Source organism: Lissotriton vulgaris, unplaced genomic scaffold (assembly GCF_964263255.1).
Source record: "Lissotriton vulgaris unplaced genomic scaffold, aLisVul1.2 SCAFFOLD_692, whole genome shotgun sequence".
NCBI classification, from domain to species: Eukaryota; Metazoa; Chordata; class Amphibia; order Caudata; family Salamandridae; genus Lissotriton; species Lissotriton vulgaris.
This window is the reverse complement of record NW_028252646.1, coordinates 308,494-336,001: the sequence shown is the minus strand read 5'-3', so window position 1 is coordinate 336,001 and position 27,508 is coordinate 308,494. Positions and strand designations below refer to the sequence as shown.

At 46.8% G+C, this 27,508-nt stretch overlaps 1 protein-coding gene across 1 annotated transcript in view; it reads left to right on the top strand.

The window, feature by feature from the left end:
* LOC147662087 (uncharacterized) overlaps positions 1 to 22,399 on the top strand; it is a 28,532-nt gene extending 6,133 nt beyond the window's left edge. Inside the window, exon 2 of the mRNA XM_086951118.1 lies at positions 20,682 to 22,399. Coding sequence (XP_086807244.1) covers positions 20,682 to 22,399 — 1,718 coding nt within the window. The remainder of the gene's footprint in view (positions 1 to 20,681) is intronic.
* Positions 22,400 to 27,508: the final 5,109 nt, after the last annotated feature.

Here is a 27,508-nt window from a genome sequence, read left to right as displayed (position 1 = left end):
GCGTCTATGTCAAAAAGTTCTCTAATTTTTCTGTTGTAGTGGGCAGTGAGATCATCACCTTGGAATTCGGAAACTGACTAATGCTTCTAATTCTGCCTGGGCGATTCAATGTATGTTCCTCGCCCATTGCTTGTGCCGGATATTTTGGGGGCGGGCCTTTGGTTGGATGGCATTGAGATTGAAAAGAATTAGGTGGTTGTGAGTCCAGTCTGTGGGTAGGAGAGAGCGGAGGGATAAGGTGTTCTGCTTAGAGATGATTGCATCAAGGGTAGAGCCCTTGGTATGAGTTTGTTTTTTGCAGTGTTGGGTGAGATCGTTCGCTTCGAGGAGGGTGGATAGGGCTTGTACTGTTGGATCATTTGCATTGTTCAAGTGCAGGTTCAGGTCTCCTAGTAGAACGTCTGCGCTGCCTTTAAGATAGTTTTGCCTGAAGAGGTTTGTTTAGTCCTCAAAGATTTGTCATTTTTCACCAGGAGGGTTATAGATTACATGAGTTTTGTTAGAGTTGGGGCCTTTGAACGAGAGTTGAAGTCCTATATATTCAAAGGTAGGGTATTTCGTGTTGAGGAATGGAGTTAAGCACAGATAGTTCTTGTGTATAATGGTTAATCCACCGCCAATACGATCCTAGCGGTCGTACGGATGATTGAGAAGCCCTGTGGGTTGAGGAAATTGATAAAAGAGGATGAGTGGTCGTTCAGCCGGGGTTCAGTTGGAAAGCAGAAGTCGATTTTGTGTCCTAGGATGGTTTCTGCTATTTGAGTGGCATGCTGGACTGCTGACTGACAATTCAGTAGCATGCAGCAATGCGTAGGTAGTGATCTTGGACCAGGCTGACATGGTTGGATGGTTGTTATTTTGGTAGACCGCCTGGGAGGGCGAGTGGTGTTCAGGGTTCTACTCGTGCCAAGGATGACCGGGATCTTGCAGCGGCAAGGCTTGCTCGGGGCATTGTCATACGTGTTGCTCAGCATTTCAGCTTCCCGTTGCGTGATTTTAGTCGTGGTGCATCTATGTTTGAGTTGGTGATGGATATAGGGGATAGTTTGTCTAGGGGTAAAGGATAGGGGATCAGAGTGTATGTTTGTGGCAGGATCAGTGTGCTCTATAGATGCGTGAAGCAGGGGCAGGAAGTAGGTAATCTTTGCGTTCTTACGTAGTGACGAGATTTCATCCAGAATAGTGATGATTGTGAGTTCAAGCTGGGCTGTTGTAGGGATCAGTTGAGTGGCGTTGGGTCAGTGGTAAGAAGTGGAGTGCGATTGAGCTCGTCAGAGTTTGTGGCGGAAGCTAATGCCGGAGCGGCCCGTGCAGGTAAAAGCGGTGGGGCCGGGTGGGGGGATTCAATAGACGACAACAAGGGGGGAATTATTTATTTAATTTTCCCTTGTCATCGTCTGACGCATTCCCCCGGCCCCCACCGCTCTTACCTGCACAGGCCGCTCCTGGGCTAATGTAGTATCCAGCCTGCTGTAGTTGGAGGACTGTGAGGATTCTGGTGGGATAGATAAGTCAAGCTGGGCAGTGGAGGTGAGCCATGCAGAGGGGGCAAGTAGTTTTGGTATCGAAACAGAAGCTTCAGTGCGTCTGGGGATCAGAGAGGCTGTAGGGGAGTTAGAGGGGGGGCAGTGCGAGGGGGTTTGAGAGTAGAAGGTTCAGCTAGTAGATGAGGGCGTGCATGGGAGTGAGTGATGAGGTAGTGGTAGCGAATGGCATGGCGGCGCAGAGAGCCGGAAAGTGGAAAATAGATAATTTTGTTCAGTGGCTTGGATTAGGATGTTCCAATTTCTGTATATAGTAATGGACCGATCTCTGCTAAATTTCTGGGATAGGCATATAGTTTGTTTAGATCCATAAGGGACATTGGTAGCATTAGTTCTCTCCTTTTGGCGGGTTTCGTAGTGTAGCAGATGAAGTCCATTTTAAGACTTCCGTGTGTAGGATTGTAGAAATGTCTGGTATTAGTGTCTCTGGGTGTTCTTTTTGTGTTTGTACTTTTTAGGCAGCATGTTTGGAGAGGTTTTGCAGAAATGAGTTGGGGGCGTATCTTTCCACGCTCCCGAAGTTGGAGTGATACTCAAAAGTTGTTTCTGAGGATAACCAAAGTTAGACTTCAGGAGAAGCATTCAGAGGTGTGCATAGTGGTCAAGAGGCAGCCTCCAACACCTGAGATGGCCGCCTGATTGTAACATTGGGCCCTTTCAATGGACGGTTGGTGGGCACTTCTTTGGAAGAGTGGGATGCGAGTGTCAGAGGCGTGTGAAAAAGGTCACCAAGGCAGTCTGGTAGGATCCCTTTGAGGAAAAGGGGGCCTTGAACGCCGAAAAGCGCCGGTGGGCCTGTTGATGTCACTGGGTTCTTAGTGGCCATGGTATCTAGGAGCTGGAGGTTGTGATGGAGTTTATTGGTCAGTCTGCAGAAACGTCTTTTATATTCGAGGGCATATATACAAGTTATACACCCACATCATAGGTAGTATATCAATATCAGCATAGACTAGTAGACATCACGAAGGATGGGTCACTGCTATAGGTACATGGTAGGATAGGAAGCAGCATCAACTTGAGAGGACAGTATATGCAAGAGATAATATTAGAATAAGATGGGCAAAACAATCCCCATGTAGGCTTAGAATAACATTGTCGATAAAAAGACCCAGTATACTCGCAAGAGAACATCTTACACTTCAGCATTGTGGAACTTTGTTGGTAGTTCATTTTAGTAGTGAGATATGTTAGGAGAGGACACTAGGTGTCATTGATGTAAATTGTCTCTGACACTATAGTTTTGTGGGACTTTGTTGAGAGTTGTTTTTATTGGCATGAAGTATTAGAAGGGACAGTGGGTGGCACTGGGACCTCGTTTATTCTTTTGCGTTCTGGAGTCCAATATTTATACCTGGCGCCCACTAGTAGGAGTTTCTAGAGGCTTCCACCGCCATGGCGTGTCAGGCACCCGCTTCCTCCTTGCCCTGGATCCAGCTTGTCTGGAGTCACAAAAGACCAGTGATAACTCCTTCGTGAGAGTGTTCATGCAGAGCCTTTGTGATGTGCAACTGTGATAAGTGACAGCTGCTCCTCCTCGTTAAGTCAAAGAGGCCTATCCTGCCAACACCTCGCTTCCAAATGAGCAGAGGAGCACTGAAGCACTCAGCGAAGTCCAATGGCCATGTCGTTCGGCCAATAAAGTAGTACTGAGTTGTTTGTCGTGATTTATTGTTTTCACAATTATTCACCTTTCTTGCGTCTGAGACGTAAAATCCATTACAGACAGACAGCCGGCACGTGTTTCGTCATAGAGACTTTTTCAAGGCTGCAGCAGGATTTACAAAGTATCCTACACAATTGTAACAACGACATAGGGATAAGAAATACAACTGTTAAGTCACTATCACCTGACAGAAGAAGATGAACACAGTTGTGATCCTGAAGGATACCCTGTGAAGAGCCAAGTGCATCGGGTGAAATCCTAAAACAGATTGTGCCTGATAATCTGGCCATGCTGTTATTGCAACTTACTGTAAAATCATACTACTCATCGGATGAAGACATTGTTATCCAAAACTCCAGTGATCAAATCTGTTAGCATTTCAGAATGCTCAAGTATCTGATATCCCAAAAATGCTGTATGGCGGCAATCACCTCAGATTTGGGGATACTAGTATATAATGAACAGAAGTCCAAGGTAAACAGTTTGTTGCCATCAGTCTATGCACATTTGTTTTCCCTCCTGTTCAGACATTAGATTGTGTCACGCTGTTGCATGTTAGGTTTGTTTTAGGCTAGCCAGCTAGCTGCTGCCCAATTTTTGAGAACTGATATGATCACACACTGTGTTGATGCCACAGTTGGGGATATTTTTTGTTCCATAGCAGCGCATTAATTGTTTTTAGATTGTTACTTGCATGGATACAAGACATTTCTCTTTCGACTATCGCTCCGCATGGTCCATACATGCCATTTTTAGGTCGAGCCTAGGCAGGCCGCATGCGCTGTCTGCAAGACCTTGTGTAATCAATACTACTACTCTATTCCCGCCTGCTGCTCACCGTGGGATTAGTGCAGTGTCAGTCTTCTTTCCTGCCTCCTAATTCATTCCTGCAGCCGATACCTCACTTCCGTTTAAGGGTGAGGAGCACCTGCCAATTACAGTTTCCATACGCTATGTACTTTATGTGCTGTTTGAAAGACCTCTTTTTCAAAAATGTTCTTTCCCCAGTCACTGCTTGCTTAGTTTGGCTTCTCCCTTTCGCTTGCGTTATCAACCATCCCCCCATCCACCACATGCTGTTGAATCTACACTCCAAACATCCCGCTCTCCTTTCGCCGCTTTAGCCGTGCCGTTAGTTATTTTTTGTTTGGTTTTTGTTTTTTACTTTAAAGCTGAGCACGCTGCCCGCTCTCCCCTAGACTCTGTCCACTTTTCATCTGGCATTACTTCGAGTTTATAAGGTTGCTTGCACTAGTTCTACACATACGCTTGTAGAGGTCTCACACTCTGAGCATCCGCTCATCTATCACAGATACTGGAAGACAAAGCGCTGTTCTGCTGTTTACACTAAAGACAGCAATCTATGGAGCCTGGCTATAAGCCCTTTCTTATATGATAAACACCACTGCAGATTGGTGTTTCTACCCCTTCCAGAATCAGTAAATTTAAAGTAGGGACGTGCTGACACCAGATGTCCACCCCACCAAGATCCAGGAAAAGGAGGGGGTGTTAACAGAAGTCTTATCTGCAGCGGCCCTCTTCTGCCTCGCTGGAGAGTCCATCACTGCTACTCGACTCGCTACAACGGGGTCTTGCGGGGGAGGATCAGACCAGCCTCGCTGCAGAGATCATCACTGCTGCTCGTCTCGCTGCAGCGGGGTGCTGCAGGGGAGGATCAGACCAGCCTCGCTGGGAAGATCATCACTGCTGCTCGCCTCCCTACAACGGGGTGCTGCGGGCGAGGATCAGACCAGCCTCGCTGGAGAGTCCATCACTGCTACTCGCCTCGCTACAACGGGGTGTTGCGGGGGAGGATCAGACCAGCCTCGCTGGGGAGCCCATCACTGCTGCTCGCCTCGCTACAACGGGGTGATGTGGGGGAGGATCAGACCAGCCTCGCTGGGGAGACCATCACTGCTGCTCGTCTCGCTACAACGGGGTGCTGCAGGGGAGGATCAGACCAGCCTCGCTGGGGAGACCATCACTGCTGCTCGTCTCGCTACAACGGGGTGCTGCGGGGGAGAATCCGAACAGCGTTCCTTCATCAGAAACAACATTCCTGAAGGAATCCACAGCCCAGCCGGGAACACGTACAATCCAGTGAATGGAGAAGTTTGTGGGAAAAGTTCTGCAAACCCCCTTTCCACCCCAGAACACCCCAGGAACCGGGGCTTGCCCCTGGAGACTCACTCACAGAGGTCTGATTGTGTCTTGCAAGGGGCATTGTTTTGTTTGCGTGCAGCGCTCAGGGCTTTCCTCACTTCTGTAGCCGACTTCCTGTGTGAGAAGGGACTATGGCTCATGAAAAAGCCTGAAGACCAGCCCTTTTTCTCCAGTCAAACTTTCTACGTTACTTTTTCTTCAGGTTCTAGAAGCCTTGGGGGTCTGTGCAGAGATGGTAGGAGGCAAACTATGAAAACAAGATTTCTGCCCAGTAAATGGAGGGCCAGAAGTTGTTCCCTCCACACGCCTCTTTCTTTTCAACTTTTTGGTGTCTCGCTTACCATCCCTTCTCCTTCTCCTCCACTACTCTTCCCTCTCCCCCCCTGCCCCCACGCTACCCACGACCCTCACACCTTTCCCCTGCATCACCTTTTAAAAAGTTTTCATTTTTTCATCGCCCTTTCATCACAACTTTCCACAGCCCTCCTCTTCATCCCTTTCCTCTTAATCTACTTCCCTCAATAAAGCTCACTACCCTTCTCACGCCCTCCTTTACTCCTCTCTACTCTCTCGTCTCCACTCTCCTGTGTCCTGGATGAACATGCGCTCTCCCTCTCTGCTCTAGCACTCCTCACTCGCCTACTCAGTTGCCCTTTACCCTCTTCCTCAACGGAATTTCCTCTCATTCACCTCGCACGCCCTGCTCATCCCTTCTTTCCAACTATACCACCTCTCTTTGAAACCTTTCTTCTCTCGTCCCTCCTCTGCTTTGCCTTCTCTCGTCCGTGCTCATTCCACCCCACCCCTCCCTGTCCACCTTCCTCTCTCATCTTGACTCTCTCGCAATTACTGTATTCACCACTCTTCATTTTGTGTTCTCTGTCAGCCCTCTACGCCACTCCCCTGCTTTTCACTCCTTCCCTTTCTGCTGCTCTCTTCCTCTCTACTTCCCCCTTCGCTTCTCTCTTCTTTTTTTGTCTCCTTGTGTCCACCCCCTTTCCTCTCTTCCTTTCGTATTCAGCTCTCCATACCGCCTCCCTCCCATACCCACCTCATTCTCCATTTTCTTTTCTCGTTTCTTGCCCTTCCTTTCTCCCTCTTCCACCCGCTCTTCCATGCTTAGGGTAGAGAGCACAAGCACTTTAGCACTGGTTAGCTGAAGTGCACAGAGCCCTAAGGCCACAGAAAAAAGTTCAGCAAAACTAGGAAGGGCGAAGGCACCAGTTTGGGGGTGACCCTGTAGAGAGGGCCAAGTCAAATAAATTCAATAGCTGTTTTCTTCAAGTGCCACTAACAAGCTTATTCTTGCAGTAGTAGCATCTATCCTTCATAAGTGACTTCCAAGGTATATCATCAGTAAGGACGTAAGCGCTGGAGAGATGAGATAAAGGCCGGCGTAGAATGTTGAGTTCTGACGTACACGCAGTGTAATCAAGACATGTTCAACTACTTTCCCTGTGTGGCTTGGTTATTGGCGAGTACCTGGGCTGAAAGGACACTATAAATGGTGACAAGATAGGGGATACAAAGTCCGTACACTGAAAGCTCTCTTCCAGAGAGTTTGCCGTGGTCCAGCACACTGCTCGTGCGTGCCAAGTGTGCCTCAGTTGAAGTGCAGAATCGATGCTGGCACTGGTCGAGTCTCCGCGCAATGCCAGCCTGCATAAAATGCTTAAAGATAAAGAAAGTGACACTGAAAGTCTACATGTCGCTGAACAGGAACTGAACGAAACAGCTTCTAATAGAGAATGTGGCGCCATTACGTCAATTAATACCATTACGCTATGCGGAGTAAGAAAACTAAAGTCGGACAAGGAAAGCGCACAGAAATAGTTCAGTACACATTACACTGAAATTCGTATGCTATGAAGCAGAGATTAACCAGGTGTTTGAGAAGAAACATTTAAGCACAAAATCGACCAGTGTTATCTGCTTTCATGTACTTGTAGTGCATAAAGATTTATCTCCTTCTCTAAACCATCAACAAATCATTGTCTCACAATATGCTGGAGAGCAGTCCCAGAAAGAGGGTCGGGTCCAGGGAAGACATGGCTTGGCAGTTCGGGCTAGACTGTTCCCATGAGGCACAGGGTCAGACTGATTTGCATATGGCCGTGTCTGAACTGGGGTGGCTGAGTGAGCTAAAGAATGGTGATGGATTAAACCCAGATCAGTTGACTGGGGGTGAGGGTTTGATTTGCTCAAACGCTCCGTCCATCATCCCCTTTTGTTTCGCTTTATCGTCAAGTGACTGGCATGGAGGCCGTAGGTGCCCAAAGTGCGTCGGTCATGAGCACGAAAAGTAAGCCAAGGTACAAGGCTGAGGGACACAAGGACCTGTCTGCACAGAAAAAGAAAATTTGTTACAGATATTGACTGTCATTTCCACACAAAGGTAAAATTCCCGCCATTGGACAGATATGCATAGACTGTGGTAAAGCGAATCATTTTGTGACGACTTGCAAAGCGAAGATAAAAGTAAGTGCGTTGCAGCGTGAAGACAAAATGGCCGACCAAACGCTACATCAGTGACATTCGACGTACTCCCACAAGGCTAAGCGGTCACACCAATTGAGGCAAATCGACGCAAAATGAAGTTGATCACCGTCTAAATCGTCGAGAAAGAATTCCTCCGTGTGTGTTTACAATGAAAGGGACGATAACAATTGTGCAATATTGATGTTTACTTCAAAAAGGCATGCACATATGGTGCTAGTCCAATGTGAGAAAAAATCCGAAGTGATGACAATTCAACATGAAGACAGCTGTGCGTCTATAAATAATATGCCGCTGGAGATGTATCACAAATTATCTCCGGTAGCACAACTTACAAATTTAAAGACTAAAGTATACTCATGGGCTGCCTCAACGCCCTTCAAAAGTCAAATCAAAAATTTGTAGCCACGATGAAACATAAGAAAACTGTGGTGAATGCGCCTATTCATGTACTTCAAGGAACAGCTTCAAGTGTTTGCTGAGTTTCCATAGGGCTGCTGATATGGGACTGATATCAGGGATGTATGATGTTTCAACACATGCTTTTACCACGCATGCCTTTACAACGCAGGTATTACAACGCAAGTCGTTACAACGACTTGCGTTGGGGGGCGCTGGATAGTGGAATAGTTTAATTTTCTATTTCAACTCCAGTCCCCGGGAATAGTAGGGAAGGTGTTGGATAGAAAATTAAACTATTTCCTATCCAACAGCGCCCCCCAACGCAAGTCGTTGTAATGACTTGCGTTGTAATACCTGCGTTGTAAAGGTAGTGCGTGGTAAAAGTTGCGTTGTAAACGCTGTTTCCCGATATCAGTGAACTACACTATCAATGCTCATCGTGAAATTGTAAGTCAATTTCCTTCATTATTTCATGGGTCGGGAAAAGTCAAACAATGAGTGTAAGGTGACACATAAATAAGAATTTTCATCAAAGACCCAGACGAGTTGCGTTTCACTTGCAAGAAGTTGTTGAAAAGGAACTGCATTTTTTACTTATACATGGCATCATTGAACGCTTCCGTGGTCCGTCACCACGGCTTTCTCCCATTGTAACTGTGCCTAAAAGAGACAGTGAAGGACCTGTACGCATAAGTGTTGACATGCGTAGGCCAACAAGGCAACTGAACGAGAGAAACCTCACATTCTGCACATTGCTGATTTAATAATTCAAATGGTGCAGAGTTCTTCTCTCGACTCAACCTAAATAAAGGATGCTACCAATTGGAACTTGAAGAATAATCCAGATACGTTGCAATCTTTTCTACGCATATTGGTTTGTTTTGCTAAAAGCAATTGAGTTTTGGTATATCCTCTGCTGCAGTACTTTTCCAAGTCGTCATTTGACTTATCATATAGCCTGTAGTAAATGCATTTAACTATAGTGATATATTGGTATTGTAGGCTGCACAGAAAGAGCATTACAAAACTCTCATGCAAGTATGTCGTTTGCTGAAGGATGCAGCCTTAACTCTGAATGCTGACAAATGTGAATTCCACAAGAAAAGCTTGAAATTCTTCAGCCATGTCTTTTGTAATGGGGGTATGAAACTTGAGCCATCTCGAGTACAAGCATTGTCTACTGCAAATCCCCCACTAGGCATTTCTATCTTACGATCATTTCTTGGAATGGTCAATTACTGTTCTAGATACATACAAGACTTTGCTATGGTCATTGCACCAGAACTATCCAAAAAGTATGTGTCTTTTCATTGGTCACATGAGTGTGAGAGGAATGAATGAATGAATGAATTTAAGTTTATATCGCGCATAGCTCCCCTGAGGCAGCCTAACGCTTATGGACCGAGCGGCAGAGGAACAGCAATGTTAGATCGATGCCTTGAAGAGATGGGTTTTCAGGAGCTTGCGGAAGGCCAATAGAGCGTCCAAAAAATCAAGCAAGCCATTGAGAGCCCCATTGAAATGCCTGACTTTGATCCCAAACCCCATACAGAGGTTGTAGTTGATTCTAGCCTTGTAGGGTTAGGCGCAATCCTTGCACAGCTCAAGGGACCGCCAAATTCCCCTAGACATATCGTGGTACATGCCAATAAGAGCCTGTAACAAACTGAACGTGCATACTCGCACCCTGAGAAAGAACGTTTGGCACTGGTTTGGGCTTGTGAATAATTTCCATGTGTTGGACTTGGCCCTTCTGGCAGGTTCACCACCTAAACTTTTTGCTTTTGGTTTGTGACCTAGTGTCAGTGATTTTTGGTTTCTGCGCACTTTACCACTGTGTCCCGGGGTAAAGAGCATGCGTGTGGTAAGGTTGGCCTGCCCTCCATGTATGTGTCCATGTTAGTTCCTGATGCGTGGGGAGTGCAGGTGCGAGTTTGGAATGTGCGGACTCGTGTGATTAAATGCTGCGCGATGATGTGTGCGGCATGATTGTGTCTAGTGTGGAAGTGCCACTTCTGGAAGTTATACAAACGTGGAAACCCAATATACCCTTGTAGGCTTGGGCAATTAATAGTCAAAATAAAGGATGGCTACAAGGGATTCTGTTTATGAATCTTACTCAATTATTTTTCATATTTATGGTTCAAACAATCGAACATAGTGCATCCTCAGGATAGCTGATCAAATTAGTTGAATGATTTTATAACAGATTGGAGTTGATCTTACTGTTATGAATTGTCAATCTAATTTTTATATGTTGCTATTCATGATGGTTATTGTATAGTTTTGCTCAACATTTATCCCCATTAATTCATTTTGTGATTTATATCTATATAAACAACTTTTTTAAACATAACCTTCCACTGCTGTGTGCTTTTTACTTTTACTTTCCTCAACAACGAATGTATTGTTTTGTTATAAAATCATTCAACTAATTTGATCAGCTATCTTGAGGATGCACTAGGTTCGATTGTTTGAACCATAAATATGAAAAAGAATTGAGTAAGATTCATAAACAGAATCCCTTGTAGCCATCCTTTATTTTGACTTCTAGAAGTTGGCATGTTTGTGTAATTTATGTGAATTGGCTGTCTGGCTTATGATTGGCTGGAGCTGTCTGGTGTGCCAGGCTCCAGGAGTCAGGATGGGTCTGCCCCGGTGGTGAATGGGAGATCTGCATGATTGATGTGAGGGAGGGGTACACCTGGGACCTGAATAGGGCTGGGCTTTCCCCACACAATGCTGGCTCCGCCCCCTGTGGTGCGACTGATGACCCTAGCCTGACTAGTGAATGGAAAGGGTGGCTGAGCATAACAAAGTGCTCCAAACCAGTTGCATCTGGTTTTCCCCCCACCCTGCACCTAAGGACAAAGGGTTTCTTAGTATAAGAAGGGGCTGTGTCCCCTTGCAAAAGGTTCTCTTTTCCTGATCCTAACTCGAGGAGGGCCTGCTGCTGCTGGGCGCCAGGAGGACCGTCACTGGGGACTGCCTCCCTGCCTAGAGGCCCTGTGAGCTGGCCCCTGGGCCCAGCCTTTGCCCCCCCCTGCCTTCCTGAGGACTTTTGCGGGAGTTTGCCTAGATTGGTGACTTGCGTGCTCCAAGCACCTGGGAAGCGCCAAATATTCATTTCCAAGGAGCCCCTTTGCCTCCTCCTGGCAGCGCTGGACGGCGCGCTGCTGCCTAGAGGGATTCCCCGGCATGGGAGCCCCCCCTGTTCTTTTTTTCAGAGTGCAGGAGCCCACCCTGCGTCTGCGTCCTATTGTACCCCTAGCGGGTGCCAACCCCGCCAGGGACGTTATCTGTAGAGGGAGCCTACCCCTCTTATGCCTGATCTTAAGTTTTATTTATTTAACGGGAGCCTACCCTATGTTAAAATCATCCCTACGGGCCCCCGCTCTGCCCACGGCGACCCGGAAGCGCCCCAACCCGGAAGCAGCTGGCTGGCCAATCCCAGCGCAGCCTGCCCGGAAGGGCCAGTGGGAGAGGAGAGGCCCCAGGGAGGGAGAGCTGAGCTCCGCCCGCAGCTCAAGCGAGACGGAAAGAGTCACCTGAGAAGCAGCCGGGGACAGAGCCTCCCACTGCCTGACAACAGACCCGGTGAGCGGGGCCCGGGTTCCTTTGCCAAGAGAGGGGCGTCGGGGCATAATGCCGGTGCCCGCCCCCCCCCACTTTCCCCCCCTTCCCCGAGTAGTACTAGCCTCGCTTTTGGGGGCAGATTGTTTTAGAGTCCCCGGGCGGGACTCCCACGTCCAGGGCACACCATTGTGTTTAGAGCCCACGAGGGCTCCAGGGGCCTTTTCTGATTTCGAGTCCCCAGAGAGGGGGACCCCAACGGCGGGGCATATTGTTAATTAGAGCCCGAGAGGCTCCTGGGCATTTCCGTTGGTTCCGAGTCCCCAGAGGGGGGACTCCCACGTGAAAGGGGGCATTGAGGTAGCGAGGCCACGAGGCTCCAGAGGGCATTTCGGGAGGTAGTGCGTCCCCGGCTGGCAGCGGGCTGCTCCCCCCACAGTGGGCAGCATTTCCTCCAGAGCCCACGAGGTTCCCGGGCACATCGATCTTCAGAGCCCACGAGGCCCCAAGAGGGGCATTGTTTTCCCGAGTCCCCAGAGCTGGACTCCCATGTGATTTGGGACCTTTTTATTGCTGAGAGCCCACAAGGCTCCTAAGGGCCCTGTGTTTCATTGAGCCCCACAGAAGAGCCAGGAGGCACGCTGGTGCCAGGCTCAGTTCTCCAGCTGCCCAGCACTTAGTGGGTAGCTGCTTCGTTTAGGCCTGATCTCTTTGCGCAATCTTCTTTTGCTGCCTGCGCAGCCTGCCCTGACTTTGTGGACACTGGGCGTTTCAGCCCCTGAGAGGCCAGTTGGCCTTGGGACAGTTCTGTTGTTGTGCCCTTGCTAGGGGTACATGTTTATGCCCTCATGTGATATTTTGCGCAATTGTGAGTACCTGCCTAATGTCATTGCTGCATCATGTGTAATGTCTTTGTGCCTATACCTCTGAATGTATGTTGATGCTTAGGAGGTTGGTTTTCCTAGTATAGTTATACTAGGGAGTTCATGGTTCCCTGCGGGATATATTCCTAAGGTGGTTAGAGTTGCGTAGGTGGTACTTACCTTTCACCAGTGGTTACTGGTTGTGTGCTCTATTTTCTATTTTGTGCTACAGTTCTTATTATTCTAAGTGCTATTCCTACAAGTATTATTCCTACAAAGTGCTATTCCTACAAGTATTCTAGTTCTAAAAGTGCTTATTCCTGACAGTGGTCCATGTGGCCCTGTCCTGTACATATTTCCCCTATAAATTCTGCCCGTGCCTGTTGGCACATTGTAAAGAGTGTGTTTTTATCTAATGTGTTTGGTATAATACAAAGGCTATTTTTGATATAACCTTGTGTGGAGTTTCCTTTGTGGTGGGCGTGGTTGTTGTTGCTGGGTGCGTGCGCAAATACTTAACTTACATAGCCTCCGGGATAAGCCTTACTGCTCGCGCCACGTTGCCTAGAGGGTGAGCAGGGGTTATCTTTGGCGTGTAGCTCCCTTGCCTTGACTAGAGTGGTGGTTTCTGCCTGGCTTTGGCACAAGCCTTAGCCAACCGGAAATCCCATTTCTAACACCATGTGTTTGTGTATGGAAAGCCTTATTCTGCAAGGTACACAGATTGTTATTCACCAAAGTCTCTGACAAGTAGTCGAATTTGCCCAAGAAGGAGATCGAGGAATAGTTGCCACTAAGAGAGCTCTCCGTGATCGAGTCTGAAGTTGAAGTGGAAGTTAAGGTATTTATTAAGCGCATGACTACCAGGCGCTTTCTTGGTGCTAGGGATACAGGCCCTGGGGGGGTTAAGGGAGGCCACTAGGGCGAGAAAGCTTGTGAGAAGAGGAAAGTCTTAAGCGCTTTGCGGAACTCAAGATAGGAGGCAGAGGACCTAATAGTGATAGGGAGGGTATTCCAGAAGGTGGGGGCAAGAGTGGAAAACTTCACGCCACCAGATTTCCTCTTCCTAAAACGAGGGACAAAGAGGAGGGACTGGGTAGAGGAACGCAGCTCTCGGCTTGGGGTGTAGGCTTTAATTTCAGAATTAATGAAAGCTGGAGAAGTTCCTGCACGGGCCTGAAAAGTTGTGTAGCCCATCTTGAAAAGAGCGCGTTCCCGAATAGGGAGCCAATGCAGGGCTCGAAGTAAGGGAGTAACATGATGTGATTTGGGAAGGTTGTAAATAAGTCGGGCAGCTTGATTTTGGACCAGTTGAAGGCGCCGGAGATCGTAAGCAGGGACACCAGTGTACAAGATGTTGCCATAGTCAAGGCGTGACATGACCATGGCCAAAAGAATACGTTTCGGATTGTGCGAAGAGTCAAAAAACAGGATGAGACCACTGAACTGATCTGGGAGTGAAAGGTGAGGTGATTATTAAGTTTTATCCCTAGAGTTTTAACTGAGGAGGAAGGTGAAGGAGGGGTACCCAGGGAGGGGGGCCAAAACAAAGGGGTCCATGGACTGGAGCTGCCACCTGTAAGTACCAGTTCGGTTTTATCAGGGTTTAGCTTGAGGTGGTTGCAGTTCATCCAGTCCCTGATGAAAATCATAACGAATTGGAAATTTTGGATGGACTCGGGGGAAGAGGAAAGGTTCAAAATAAGCTCGAGGTCATCGGCATAATTAAATACCGTGACCTCCATCTGCTGTAATGCAAAAATAAGAGGGAAGATGTATAAATTAAACAACAGAGGGGAAAGGGAAGAGCCCTGAGGGACGCCACATTGGGCATTGCGTGAGGGTGCGGAAAAATCGGCCAGGTGGACGGCCTGTGTGCGATTCCTCAAAAATGAGGTGAGCCAAACCAGGGCGGGTCCCCTGAAGCCGGCCGCCTTGACACAGATAAGGAGGATGGAATGATCGACCGTGTCAAAGGCGGCGGACAAATCAAGAAGGACCAATGCCTGGGGCAGGTTGACATCCATTCCCTCTCTGAGCTTGTCCAAAACGAAAAGAACTACAGTTTCAGTGGAATGTGATGGACGAAAGCCCGCCTGACAGGGGGCTAAGCAGCCACTATTCTCAACGAAGACACTAAGAACTTTGGTGACGTGACATTCCAGGACTTTCCCCAAAAACGGGAGAAGGGAGATGGGGCGGTAATTTGAAAGGGAGGTGGGGTCGGCGCCGGGCTTTTTAAAAATAGGAATTATTGTCGCATACTTATGTAAGTCTGGAACAATGCCCTGCGCGAGAGAGTCATTAAGAAAAGTGAGAGGGGGCAAAGGGAATGCCAAAAAGATCTCCCTTAAGACATATGCAGGGCAGATGTCAGAGGGGGATCCTGATTTGACCCTGACAAGCAGAGACAAAAAGGTCCCCCTAGTCAACGGAGGTATTTGATCAAAATGAGACAGGTTGAGCGGAGGCTGGGGATCAGAAAAGGAAGGGGAGGGCGGTAATATATTTGACTTAATGGTGACGATTTTCTCAATGAAATAATCATTGAGAGAATCACAGAGGGATTGGGAGGGGGAAGGTTTGAGGGTGACTCTGTCTGAAGAGGCCAACTCCTGGACAGTAGCAAAAATTTCTCTGGGTTGGTTTTCAGACGAGAGGATTTTAGAGGAGAAATAATCGGTCTTAGCAAGAAGAATGGCTTTTTTATATTCATTAAGGAGTGAAGTGTATTTCAGTTTTAGTGTAGGACAGTAGGCGCATCTCCAAGCGCGCTCTACCTGCCGCACTATAAGTTTTCTCCTTAAGCTCGGCATTAAACCATCTATTTGCGTCATGAGCGCGCCTGGTTCTGACGCGTCTAAGTGGAGCCACTTGGTCACACGCTCTGGAAAGCCAATTATTAATGGGGACTATTATGACTAGGGGGTAGTTCTCCAAGGTTGGGGCATGAGGCTGAGAGAGAGGAACAGAGAGAGGCCACATCTACATGATTCCAGTTTCGCGCCCAAGTGTTCCTGGGAAGGGGAGGTCTTTTAGCGAGACTTTGATCAAAGAAAAAAGAGACCTAAGAATGATCCGACCAGGAACAAGGAGTAACAACAGGGGGAGAAACAGGGATGTTAAGTGACCAAACCTGATCTAAGGTGTGGCCGCGGTCATCGGTAGGGGTATGAATGTGTGATGAGAAATTTAAACTGCGAAGGAGTTCAGTGAATTCTCTCGACATGGGGTCCTCAAAAGGGTCAGAGGGCCAGAAGTTGAAGTCACCAAGCACCAGGACAGATGAATCGTTCACTGCTAGGGTTGCCAGCAGTTCCTGAACAGCAGAGATAAAATGCGACATTTGCTGTGGAGGACGGGACATAAGTACACAAGTGAGGGGAATTTGGAAGGAGGCAGATTCAACAACTAGATAGTCGACCGCCATAATGGGAGGAAATGATTACAGTTGAAAGTGAAGTTCGGAGCGAACGATCAGGGCAACTCCTTCTCCGACCTTCCCCACGGGCCGATCTGCGCGTAGGGCGTAGTAGGAGGAGGGGAGAGCCGCTAACACGTTGGGCAGAGAGTCGGGGCAAAACCAGGTTCCTGTAAGAAACAGAAGATCTGGTTTATAAGTGTCTAAAAAGACAAACAGTTCATGATGGTGTTTGCATATCTTGACAAAAGGGTCAAAAAAGAATTGAAGACTTGTCCCATATGCGACTGTCTTTCATCTCAAGTTAGTCAGCAACCTTTGATTGTGTCAGAATTGCCCCATCATGCTTGGGAGAGAAGTGCTATTGATTTTTCTTTTTATGGCCCTCTGGATAATGTGGAAGGACTGGTTTTTGGCATGTTAAGTGAATATAATCAAATAGAGTTGCGCTATGAATTAGCGAAGCGCATACTACTAGAACAAGCCTGAAAGATACTATGCTCGAAGGATTGTTGTTGTAGCAGGCTAGCAGGTTACTAGCACGGGCCAGCTGTTCGGGTAGAAGAAACAACGCTCAAGTTTCAGTAAAGGATATGCTGTCGAAACCGGGCACCCCGACTTAAAATGCACATTAGTGTGAGGGAGCGGTGTACGCCGATATTTATACCTATGGAGACAGTATTACTTACAAGTGCACCGACATAGACACGGTTCATGAGCTGCTAAGTAATGTAGGAAACAGATGAATTACGTGCACGGACCACGTGTCTGTTTAAAGGGTACTGTTTGTAAATGAGTACATGAGATATTGGGCAATGGGCAGACGAAGATTACTACCTATGGTGAGACAGATCTGTACATATGAGTACCTATGAATCTAATGACAAGAATAATAGCGATTGAGACCAGTTCTCTGCACTATTTTGTTGCCAGAGCAGTTATGTAAACTCGATAATCTTTTTGTCCCTCATCTAAATCCTTTCTTTTCTATATTTGTTTATTAGAGCGGTGCTCCTATTACCTGCGCTGTAGCCAGGTGAGGTGGAGTAGTTCTCTCCTGCCACAGAGGTGAGTGAGATGGTACACTGGTGTATATCTGAGTGTACGTGTGCCTATCAAGTGAAGGTATACATACCATTGATGTATGCTCTTAATGGGAGTGTTGCCTCTTACGGTGTATGAGGCCACAAACAGACTATGACTAACTGTCGTGTGTTTCCTTTCTTTGTATCTGTTCGTGTGTGTTGTCCTGGGTAATTTGACGCACTGGTTGGACCATGAAGTCAGGAGAAAGGTGATTCAAATCACAATAGGGTGATAAAATACCTTTTTATACTTTTATTACATAGCATTAACGTTAATGGTCCTGATGAAGCAGCAGGATACCTTTTGGCTCCGCTTAGTCTGCAGAAACATGTTGACCTAACATACTCATTAGTAGTCATTTGTTTATACTACTATTTTCGCACTCTCTTTATGATTTGGGAGTGAAGAGGTGCACATTAAAGTTTTTCACCCCTTCACTATCCAATTTTACTTGTTGATACACATCTTTTCACTTATGATTTTTCCACATTTTTTGCACTGCTATTCAGTTGAAACCTTACACCCTTACATACCATTGAAATCACTGGGACTCACAGGTTAGATTAGGCTTATACATCTGCCAATCCGCTGTGGGTGTACAGTCTTACCTTCATGGAGTGAAGGATCCCAGATGATGAAGGGCGTTCTCGGTCGATGACTGATGGGAATATTTTCACAAAGAATGAATACCCTAGGTGTGATTTCATTGGTCCAGTTGATAAGTTGAGATGATTCCATCTTCTTTCACATAGATACTTAGTTTGTAGTTCTCATTTGATTGACCCACTGCTACTTTTTTGTTCGTGTAACTGTAATGGTAGGGGTAGTTGCATTGTTTTGTCGTTAAACATCCCCTAGGACCCCCCTCGCTCTCTTTGTGTTTATCCTCTGGATATTGGACATTATCTTCTAGTTGTTCAATACTCCCATTTTCCATTGGTAGAAGACCTTTCATCCACTACACATGAGCCGGGTTATTCAAAACCTAGATGGCATCTATGAAACATGACTTGTACCTGCAATCTTGAAATCTGACAACGACCCACCTTTTATTAGTCAAGAATTCAAAATCTTTCTAAATCACCTCAATATAAAGAATCAAAAAACGCACTCCCCTTTGACCCCAGGCCAATGGTCTGGTAGAACGCCTCATGAGTATTCTAAAGAAGGCTCTTCAGCATTCTGCATTGGGGAAGCTCGACCCCGAAGGTGTTTTGAACACTATTCTTTGAGGTTAGCGTGTGACCCCCTCACTCGACCACAGAGGAAACCCCTGCAACTATCATGTTTGGAAGAGTCAGGACAACCAAGCTTTCCCAATGGGAGGGGCTGGGTGTGACAGGGGATACATCTGCATTCATCTGCATGCTGATAGTCTTCTTGGGCTGGGAGAGAGGTGATTCACACTTTCATTTGAATAGGTTGTGTCCTGCCCTCACTCAAAGGGCTGATTTACCCCCTACTGGTCGTCTGGAGCCAGGAATGGGCTGCAAGTGACTGTTGCACACTTCTGAGGGTTCATTTGAAGTCACCCGTTCATCAAAGACATTTTTGAGTATATGTACTGGAGCTCTGATCCCATGTTTTTAGACGCTGCTTGGGACTTGTAGCCAGACACTGTTGGCTCTACAAACTGCTCATTGCCATGAGGACTGCTGTGCTGTCAGGAGCAACAACCATTTTGACTAACTGCCTTGTTGTGTTGACCTGCTGCTGCTGGACTGCCGGAGGGACTGCTAATTTGAAACCTAACTCTATGTGCTGTCTGCTGCCTGCCACCTCTTTTTGTATCCGAATTGCTCTCCAAGGCTTGTTTGCTTGCCCCCTGTTCTCTCGAGATCTCAGGGCCATCAAAGACCTCATTGCCTCTTTTCTCCAAGACTTCTGCTGGGAGAGCCCATTTTACAAGGGCTAACATGTCGCCAGTGCTCCCTTATGCACCAAGGTACAACTTGGTGCATTACAGGACAGTCCACCATGGGCCTACAGTGCAGCGCTCTGACCAGGGGAGTGCCTTTGTGCATTGTAAGGAAGTGCTCCATGTTTTACAAACCAGCATGTGGTGAGCGTTTTTTCTCTAGCGTGAACAGCGTTGTTTCACCTGGAGGGATTACCAGAGAAACAAACACATCCTTGAGCCAGGGTGCTCACTGCGGCTGCATTGGATTGTGAACCTCACCCCAGGAGTCTGGCAAGATATCGCCACCATCAGATGCCGCAAAGAACAAACTAGTGCGGCCCCTCTGGTCGTGAGACTCGAGGAACAGCCCCCTGAAGACTTGTACTGCTCTGAGGTGGTACAGTGGAGCGTCTAAGGCTGCAGAGCTACAGGAGCTGCACAAAGCCTTCAAGGCAGGCCTTTCGACGACACGTTGTTCTGTAACATGCGGCGGGCGAGCATTCTGAGGCTCATTCCAGCCAGCCTCGCCCTCTGGTTTTAACGCGTATACTTTACGAAGCTCGCAACATCGGGTCCCACTCCCGAGACATGACAACATTGTTAGCAAGTTACAGATGCCCTGAGGACAGTGACCCTGCACCCACAAAGGTACTGTGAGGCAGGTTGGGTCCAGAAGAGTGGTAAAGCCGCCCTGCTCTCCTTCACGGGTGACTTGGTCGTCCTTGGGCAAAAAGACGCGATTCAAGCGTCCCCGGCGGGCTCCAAATTCGCAAGAGCGTGAGGGGCATTTCTTGTTCAGCATTGTCTCTGCTCTGGAGATGACCTCAAGAATGGTGCAGGCCGTCCATAGAGGAGAACTGCTGGAAGACTCAAGGTCAATTACTGTTTAGCGTTTAGTAGGTACTCCTGCACTCTACGTTTGGTTTCTAAATGCAATCACCACGTTCACTACAGTTACCGTATGAAGTGTAATAGGAGCGCAGGTGCGCTGTGACCTATGTTTTCATAGTAATTTATGTGTTTTTCTTTGACAAACGTGCATTATTTGCACTAACGGTGTGATTTAAGTCATTTTGGTCTTGTTTGATGTACAATATAGAATGTATTATTACAATTCCCTTTTGTGGTTTACTCACTGTGTTGCTGCTCGAGTGTGTTGCACAAATGCTCTGCACATTGCATCTTTAAACTAGCCTGACTGCTCTGCGCCAAGGTACCAGAGGGTGAGCGCAGATTATCTCAGGTGTGTGTCTGGCTTACCCTGACTCGAGTGGTGGATTCTGCCTGGCTTAGGTGCCTACCCTAGCCAACCAGAAACCCCATGTCCAACAGTGGTTCTTGTGAATCACTTGATTTCCCAGCATGCTCCTACTGCAGGACCAGGTCAACGCACTTTGTGTAGGAGGACTAGCCACCATTTGTGTCTGAAAGGGAAGTGTGACTCTTTTTCCTAGAACATATCTTTTTTTTCCCTGAATTGTAACTACACTTCTCCATATTATAACAATGCAGCTTTTTGAAGAAGTATTTTCCATATGTAATTTTCAATGTTTTTTCTATTTTGCAGAACAACAATCACATCTAGAAAGTATGAATGGGAAAGAAAGCCATAAAGGTTCCGGAGGAAAGATGAATTTTACTCAAAATATCTACTTAAGGAAACGGCGCAGAATGCACATGAGGGAGAGACGCTTTGCTTGTAATGTGTGTGAGAAAGGATTTATCAATGAGACACTTCTTGTGAGGCACAAAAAAGGACACACCAGCCTCAGGCCATATCCCTGCGAAACGTGTAAAAAGTGTTTCACTCAAAAGGCAACTTTTTTACACCATCAAAGGACACACACTGGAGAGCGGCCGTATCACTGCACAGTGTGTTCCAAGCGCTTTGCTCAAAAGAAAGGGCTTGTACAGCATCAAAGCGTACACACAGGAGAGAGGCCTCATCAAAGCGTACACACAGGAGAGAGGCCTCATCAAAGCGTACAGATAGGAGAGAGGCCTCATCAAAGTGTACACACAGGAGAGAGGCCTCAGCAAAGCGTACACACAGGAGAGAGGCCTCATCAAAGCGCACACACAGGAGAGAGGCCTCATCAAAGTGTACACACAGGAGAGAGGCCTCATCAAAGCGTACACACAGGAGAGAGGCCTCATCAAAGCGTACACACAGGAGAGCGGCCTCATCAAAGCGTACACACTGGAGAGAGGCCTCATCAAAGCATACACACAGCAGAGAGGCCTCATCACTGTACGGTATGTGCAAAGAGCTTCACTCGAAAGAAATGTCTTCTTCAGCATCAACGCACACACACAGGAGAAAAGCCCTATCGCTGCTCCATGTGTGAGAAGAGCTTCAGTCAAAAGTCAACTCTACTACAGCACCAAAGAAAACACACCGGAGTGAGACCTTATCACTGCACCATGTGTGAGAAGAGCTTCAGTCAAAACGCAAATCTCCTAAAGCACAAACTAATACACACCGGAGTGAGACCTTATCACTGCACCATGTGTGAGAAGAGCTTCAGTCAAAAGGTAAATCTACTTCAGCACCAAAGAATACACACCGGGGAGAGACCTTATAATTGCACTGTGTGTTCAAAGTGCTTTTCTCGTAGGGCGACCCTTGTACGGCATCAAAGCGTACACACAGGAAACCAGCCTTATCACTGCACAGTGTGTTCCAAGCGCTTTGCTCATAAGAATAGCCTTGTACGGCATCAAAGCATACACAAAGGAGAGACGCCTCATCAAAGCGTACACACATTAGAGAGACCTTATCACTGCACTTTGTGTTCCAAGCGCTTTGCTCATAAGAAAGGCCTTGTACGGCATCAAAGCGTACACACAGGAGAGAGGCCTCATCAAAGCGTACACACAGGAGAGAGGCCTCTTCAAAGCGTACACACAGGAGAGAGGCCTCATCAAAGCGAACACACAGGAGAGAGGCCTCATCAAAGCGTACACACAGGAGAGAGGCCTCTTCAAAGCGTACACACAGGAGAGAGGCCTCATCAAAGTGTACACACAGGAGAGAGGCCTCATCACTGTACGGTATGTGCAAAGAGCTTCACTCGAAAGAAATTTCTTCTTCAGCATCAACGCATACACACAGGAGAAAAGCCTTTTTGCTGCACTGTGTGCGAGAAGAGCTTCAGTCAAAAGGTGCATCTACTAAAGCACAAACTAATACACACCGGAGAGAGACCTTATAACTGCACAGTGTGTTCCAAGCGCTTCGCTTATCAGGGATCCCTTGTACGGCATCAACGCGTACACACATGAGAGAAGCCTTTTCACTGCACTGTGTGCGAGAAGAGCTTAAATCAAAAGTCAAGTCTCGTAACACCAAACACACAGGAGAGAAACCTTATCACTGCAAAGTGTCTTCCAAGGCCATGTACGGCATCAAAGTGCACACAGAGGAAAGAGGCCTTATCACTGGACGGTGTGTGAGAAGAGCTTTACTGGTAAGGCACATCTTCTACGGCTCCGAAGTTTACACTCCAGTGAGAGGCCTCATCGCTGCACTGGGTGTGAGAAGAGCTTTACTCGAAAGGCACATATGCAACGGCACCAAATAATACACACTAAACTGAACCGTATCACTGCACAGTTTATGCCAGGAACTTCACTCAAAACGAAAGTTTCTACAACACCAATTAATACACGCATGATAGATCCATTTTCACTGTAACAATCTTATGCCCTGCTTACCCCAAAGTAAGTTTTACTGGAATGTTGTAACTTGGCGGGGGCTTATAGTCAAAAATGCCCAATGGCCAGTGTTCCTTTAGGGTACGTGCATTTAGTGTAATAACCCTGAGTGCCCAAACTCCATTGCGAAGCGCATAAACTTCACACATCACTGAGGCAGCTCTTGCTTTTAAAAAGCGAGCAGCGTGGAAAAAAAGATCTCTTGCGTGAAGGAGCACAGAGAGCAGATCTTGGGCATAGCAACATACCACGGTGGAAGAGGGGAGTACGAGCAGCGTGCCTCTTAAACAACAGGAATCGGGTTGCCGAAGGTCATGCCGTTTGCTGCACTACTTTCTGGGAGAGGCTTCAGGGCTTTACAGGCAGCTGTGGCTCTCCGGGAGTGATCCGCGCCTTGCGGATTAATTTATTTTAAAAGTCCATGCACTAATTAGCATTGTTCGGTATTTAAGGGCACGATGTGCGGCATACTGATGTTTAAGTCCCAGCTAATAGTGTTCAAAAGGCAAGCACTCAGTGCATAATGGTTTGCCTGTGATAAACTTATTTAGAGAAGTAATTTCTGACCCTGCCGCAAGAATGCTAAGGCATATGTGCCCCCAGTGAGGCAGCATCATTCAGACGAGTAATTTTCCCGGCCTCGACCTGGGCTCTGTAATTGCAGCTCTGGTCACCTGTGAAGCTTTAATGCGAGCAGCCGTACAAGAATGTAAGGGGATATGATCGGTAACCAATCACATCCTTGTGTTATATCTTTATAAATGTGCTGAGTCTTTCTCACTGCTAGTTGATTCTATTGTAACAACCGATTATAGGATTCATTTACCACTTCTCTCACTCCATTACATGAGGGCACAGCTGCAACGCTCTCACACCATCTTGCAAAACACACACTAAACTACTACTTACACGTCACAACAACTTTTAGCACACCGCTAGGGCTCTCAGCACAGCCCCATATTCACAGATGCCAAAGTACCAACAAATCGAAGCCCGATGCTCCTCTGTAGTGCACCGAGGTACTCGCCTCTCGGAACGGACTTGCTTCCGTCTTCAACCCAGGTGCTGCTCGCTCTTTGTGGTGCGTGGTTACCGTTGGAGCTGCAGAAAGAAACGCAGACTCTTTTCCCTCCCCTTCATACCTTTTCCCACATATGTTTAAGAGTTAGAAGTTGAACTGTGGTTATTGCAGATGTATGTAGACCTCTTTTCCTCAATAAATCCTGCTGTATCTTGCATTGCAATGTGTACGAGTCAGCATTCTGTGCATTTAAGATCCCCTCCTATAGAGCGCACATTTATTTTTTTGTCGTTCTGTAAGCTCTACAGCGCTCAGGCTTCGGTAGTGAAGAGCGCTGCCGCAACCCATCAAGCAGCCCCGTGTCTATGAGTGCCACCAGGTATAACTTGATTTATTTACCTCTTGTCAGGAGTAAGTATTGTGTTGAGACTGGTTTTTAATTTCTTTTTTCATCCCAGTTCTTTTTTGCTTTCCTCATTCGAAGAATGCAAAATACAACAAGACTTAGAGCAGGATGTACTAGCATCAGGAATACCGATTTCCTATTTGCAATTCTCTATGAGTCGCAATTTGGAAATCGGAATTCCTAATGTATTAAACTCTTTTGAGTTTCATTAGCGATTGCTAGCAAGTGACAAATAGACCTACCTCATGCACATTAGTGAGGTAGGTCGCAATATGAGACCCATTAGGAATCACAACCATCACAGAGATGGCAGCCTGCTGACGTCAGCAGACCACCATGTCTGTGATTGGGTTTTAATAAAGCAGTCTGTTTATCTTTTTTTAATGCAGCCCGTTTTCCTTAAAGGATAATGTGATGCATTTAAAAAGAAAGAAAATAAGCTTTTTCGTTAAATTTTTTAAGAGTAGACAGTGGGGTCCGCGGGACAGCTGCCTGCTCTTAAAAATATTTGTTTTCCATTCTTCAAAGGAACGCTACCGATTTGCAAATGGGTTACCACCTCCTTCAGGGAGTCAGTAAAATGTGACCTTAATTCGGTTGCAAAACTTTTATACAGCCCATTCAGATTCAGTAATTGGAAGAGATGCCGTAAACACGCCCCTTTTAAAAACCACATCGCAAACGTAAATTGCGAGTAGGTAGTGTGTTACCGAATCACAATCTGTATTTGGTACATTTGTAAAAGCATTTTTGCGGTTGCACGTTTGCGACTGCAAAAATGCTTCATACAAATGGCCCCGAATGATTTACTCCCCCAGCAGGAGAACTAGCCAATAGGGCACTAAACTAATGGTGCAGCGTCAGCTTTGCACGTGTGCAGCAACAGCGGTGGCTTGAGCACTGCCACTTAGTTTAAAAAAAATAATAATAATTAATCACTGAAAGCATTCATTTATTTGTACTCTCATGATTGAAGATGTCTCTTTCAGCCTTAGGCTTGGAGATAATGGGCCCGATTCACAGAACGAACTTCAGACAAAATCCTAAACTTACTACTTTTGATATTCACACAATGGATTTACGACTACTAACTTTACGTCCGCACTCGGCCGGTGATTCCGGCCGGTGGCAGAGACTTAGCCACGGCTGAAATCTCCACAAACGGTCCAGAATCTCCGGCCCGGAATCCCCACCACCGGGCCGGAAGCTCCTGCTGTTCTTGGTCCATTCATCACACACTCCTGCTGGTGCTTGCTGACTCTTCTTGCTTCTGTGCGCTTTACCATTGGTGCAGAAGGTGCAGTGGCACAGGGCCCAGGGCTGTGAGGGGCCCGTTGAACCTTGTAAATTACTGTATATTAGCAGCCCCCACCAGTAGTCAAATTGGTGATTTCCTTTGCTTGCACCTGAGCTCATGGCATCCTGGTCTTTCCACAAATATGCATAACCCCGAGCAGGACGTTCCTGCTAGCACTGATGGAGGGCTGTAGGTTTTGGAAGGAGAGTCGATCTCTCAAGACCATGCTCAGATAAAATGATCATTATTACGAGTCACTGCACTGCCGACGCCTGAGCAGCAGGAACCCTTCGTCTACCTCTTCTTGGTTCATGCAGGACTTCATTCTGCCTAAAATAAGATTCCTGTATGTTTCATTAACAACACAGTTAGCTTCCTAAATGAAACGGCAAAGTTAGATTTTAGAGGGATGAACAGCACACAGGATTATACCTGCAAGCGTTCTGGAAATACAAACAGACACACATAGGCATCACCCTTTTAAGAATATCCACACCTTATGTCCATTATACTCCACTCCACGTGTTGTATAGCATTCCCCAACATAGGGAGGGGACGCCTTCACAAAAGAAGGGTCGAGGACGTGTTGCATCTTAAAAGGCTTCAAGCCTGTGCTCTGCGTGCTGCAGATGTCCGCAGCGGATGCCATAACCATCTGCGCTACCTTACATGCTTACCACGACACAGTAACAATGGTGTATGTGTGGCAATTGTAACTGAGGATCAACAAAAGTTTTGGTTTAGAGGATCGCCTGAACCTTTTTTTAGTATCTGCAAGCACTTTCTTTCTTAAGCACTTTGCATTTCATGTTCACTGTGCTGCGGCTCACCATTACCAGTCCACCGAAAACTAAATACACTGGATGCTTGACACGTTATTTCGTCCTGCTTTACCTAAGAGGATTTGTGTTTCCAAATGTTGTTTAGTAGTTTAGTATGCAGCACATGGCACTTGTTGAGTAGAAATCATGGGTGTGTGATTATGATGGGATGGGATTGACCGCTCTGGATTTGAGTCAGAGTGCAATGTCGGCTTCTCACAGTGCACGTCAGTGGCTCCTTTTGCTGTTCAGACTGCTCGCACCTCCACTCTTTGTCCTCTCCACAAACCACATAGAGTGATGGTCACACGTGTGCAAATTGTACCTGTGGGAACGTGTTTGGAGGAGTTACACAACAGTGCCACAGGGTAACAAAATGCAGTGTTTCTGCAGGCGGTGGTGTTTGTGTGGGGGAATGTTGCAGTAAATCAGATGAAAGGATGGCGCTGAAGAGGAGGAAAGAGATGATGCTCGCGAAATGCATATGGAGGATTTCAAAAAGATGTGAAAAAAGGGGTCAAGGTGTCTCAAACAGAGTGAGAAACTGCAGAGGAACTTGATGTGAATTGCAGAACTTTTCAGTTATTGTTTTCAGAACAAAATCTTTGTTACTCATCTATTTGATACAGGTAACAAACATTGACAACGCCAATAAGTCTTGCTTGTTTAGGCATTGGTCTATTGTTATGTCAGAAAACTCAGAGGCGCCCTAATACTGGTTGGTTGGGGTCTGAGTGAAGAACAGGATTTTTGTGCACACGTCGTACCTTTTTAAAGGATTTTTAGTTACACTTCTTTGGCTATGCACCTTTTAGAGATCCCTCACCAATTTCAGTCCATTTGAAGTACTGGCACGGCTGAGAATGGTACCGCATGATGTCTGTAGCCGCACCGAAGGGCCAAGATCAAAATGTGTACACATCTTTTCAGCTCCTCCACACATACACGTGCATTCAAACTCTCTGTTGGGAAAGTAGAATGAACAGTGTTCCAATTGAGAACGTTCAGTAAAATCTTATATTGGCGCACCCTTCAGAATATTCAAAGTATCACAGCAGGTTGCAGGCTCCACTCATCCTCCACGGTTCCACAAGGCAGCAGTTTGGAGCTTCCATTTATTTAAGGAAATTCA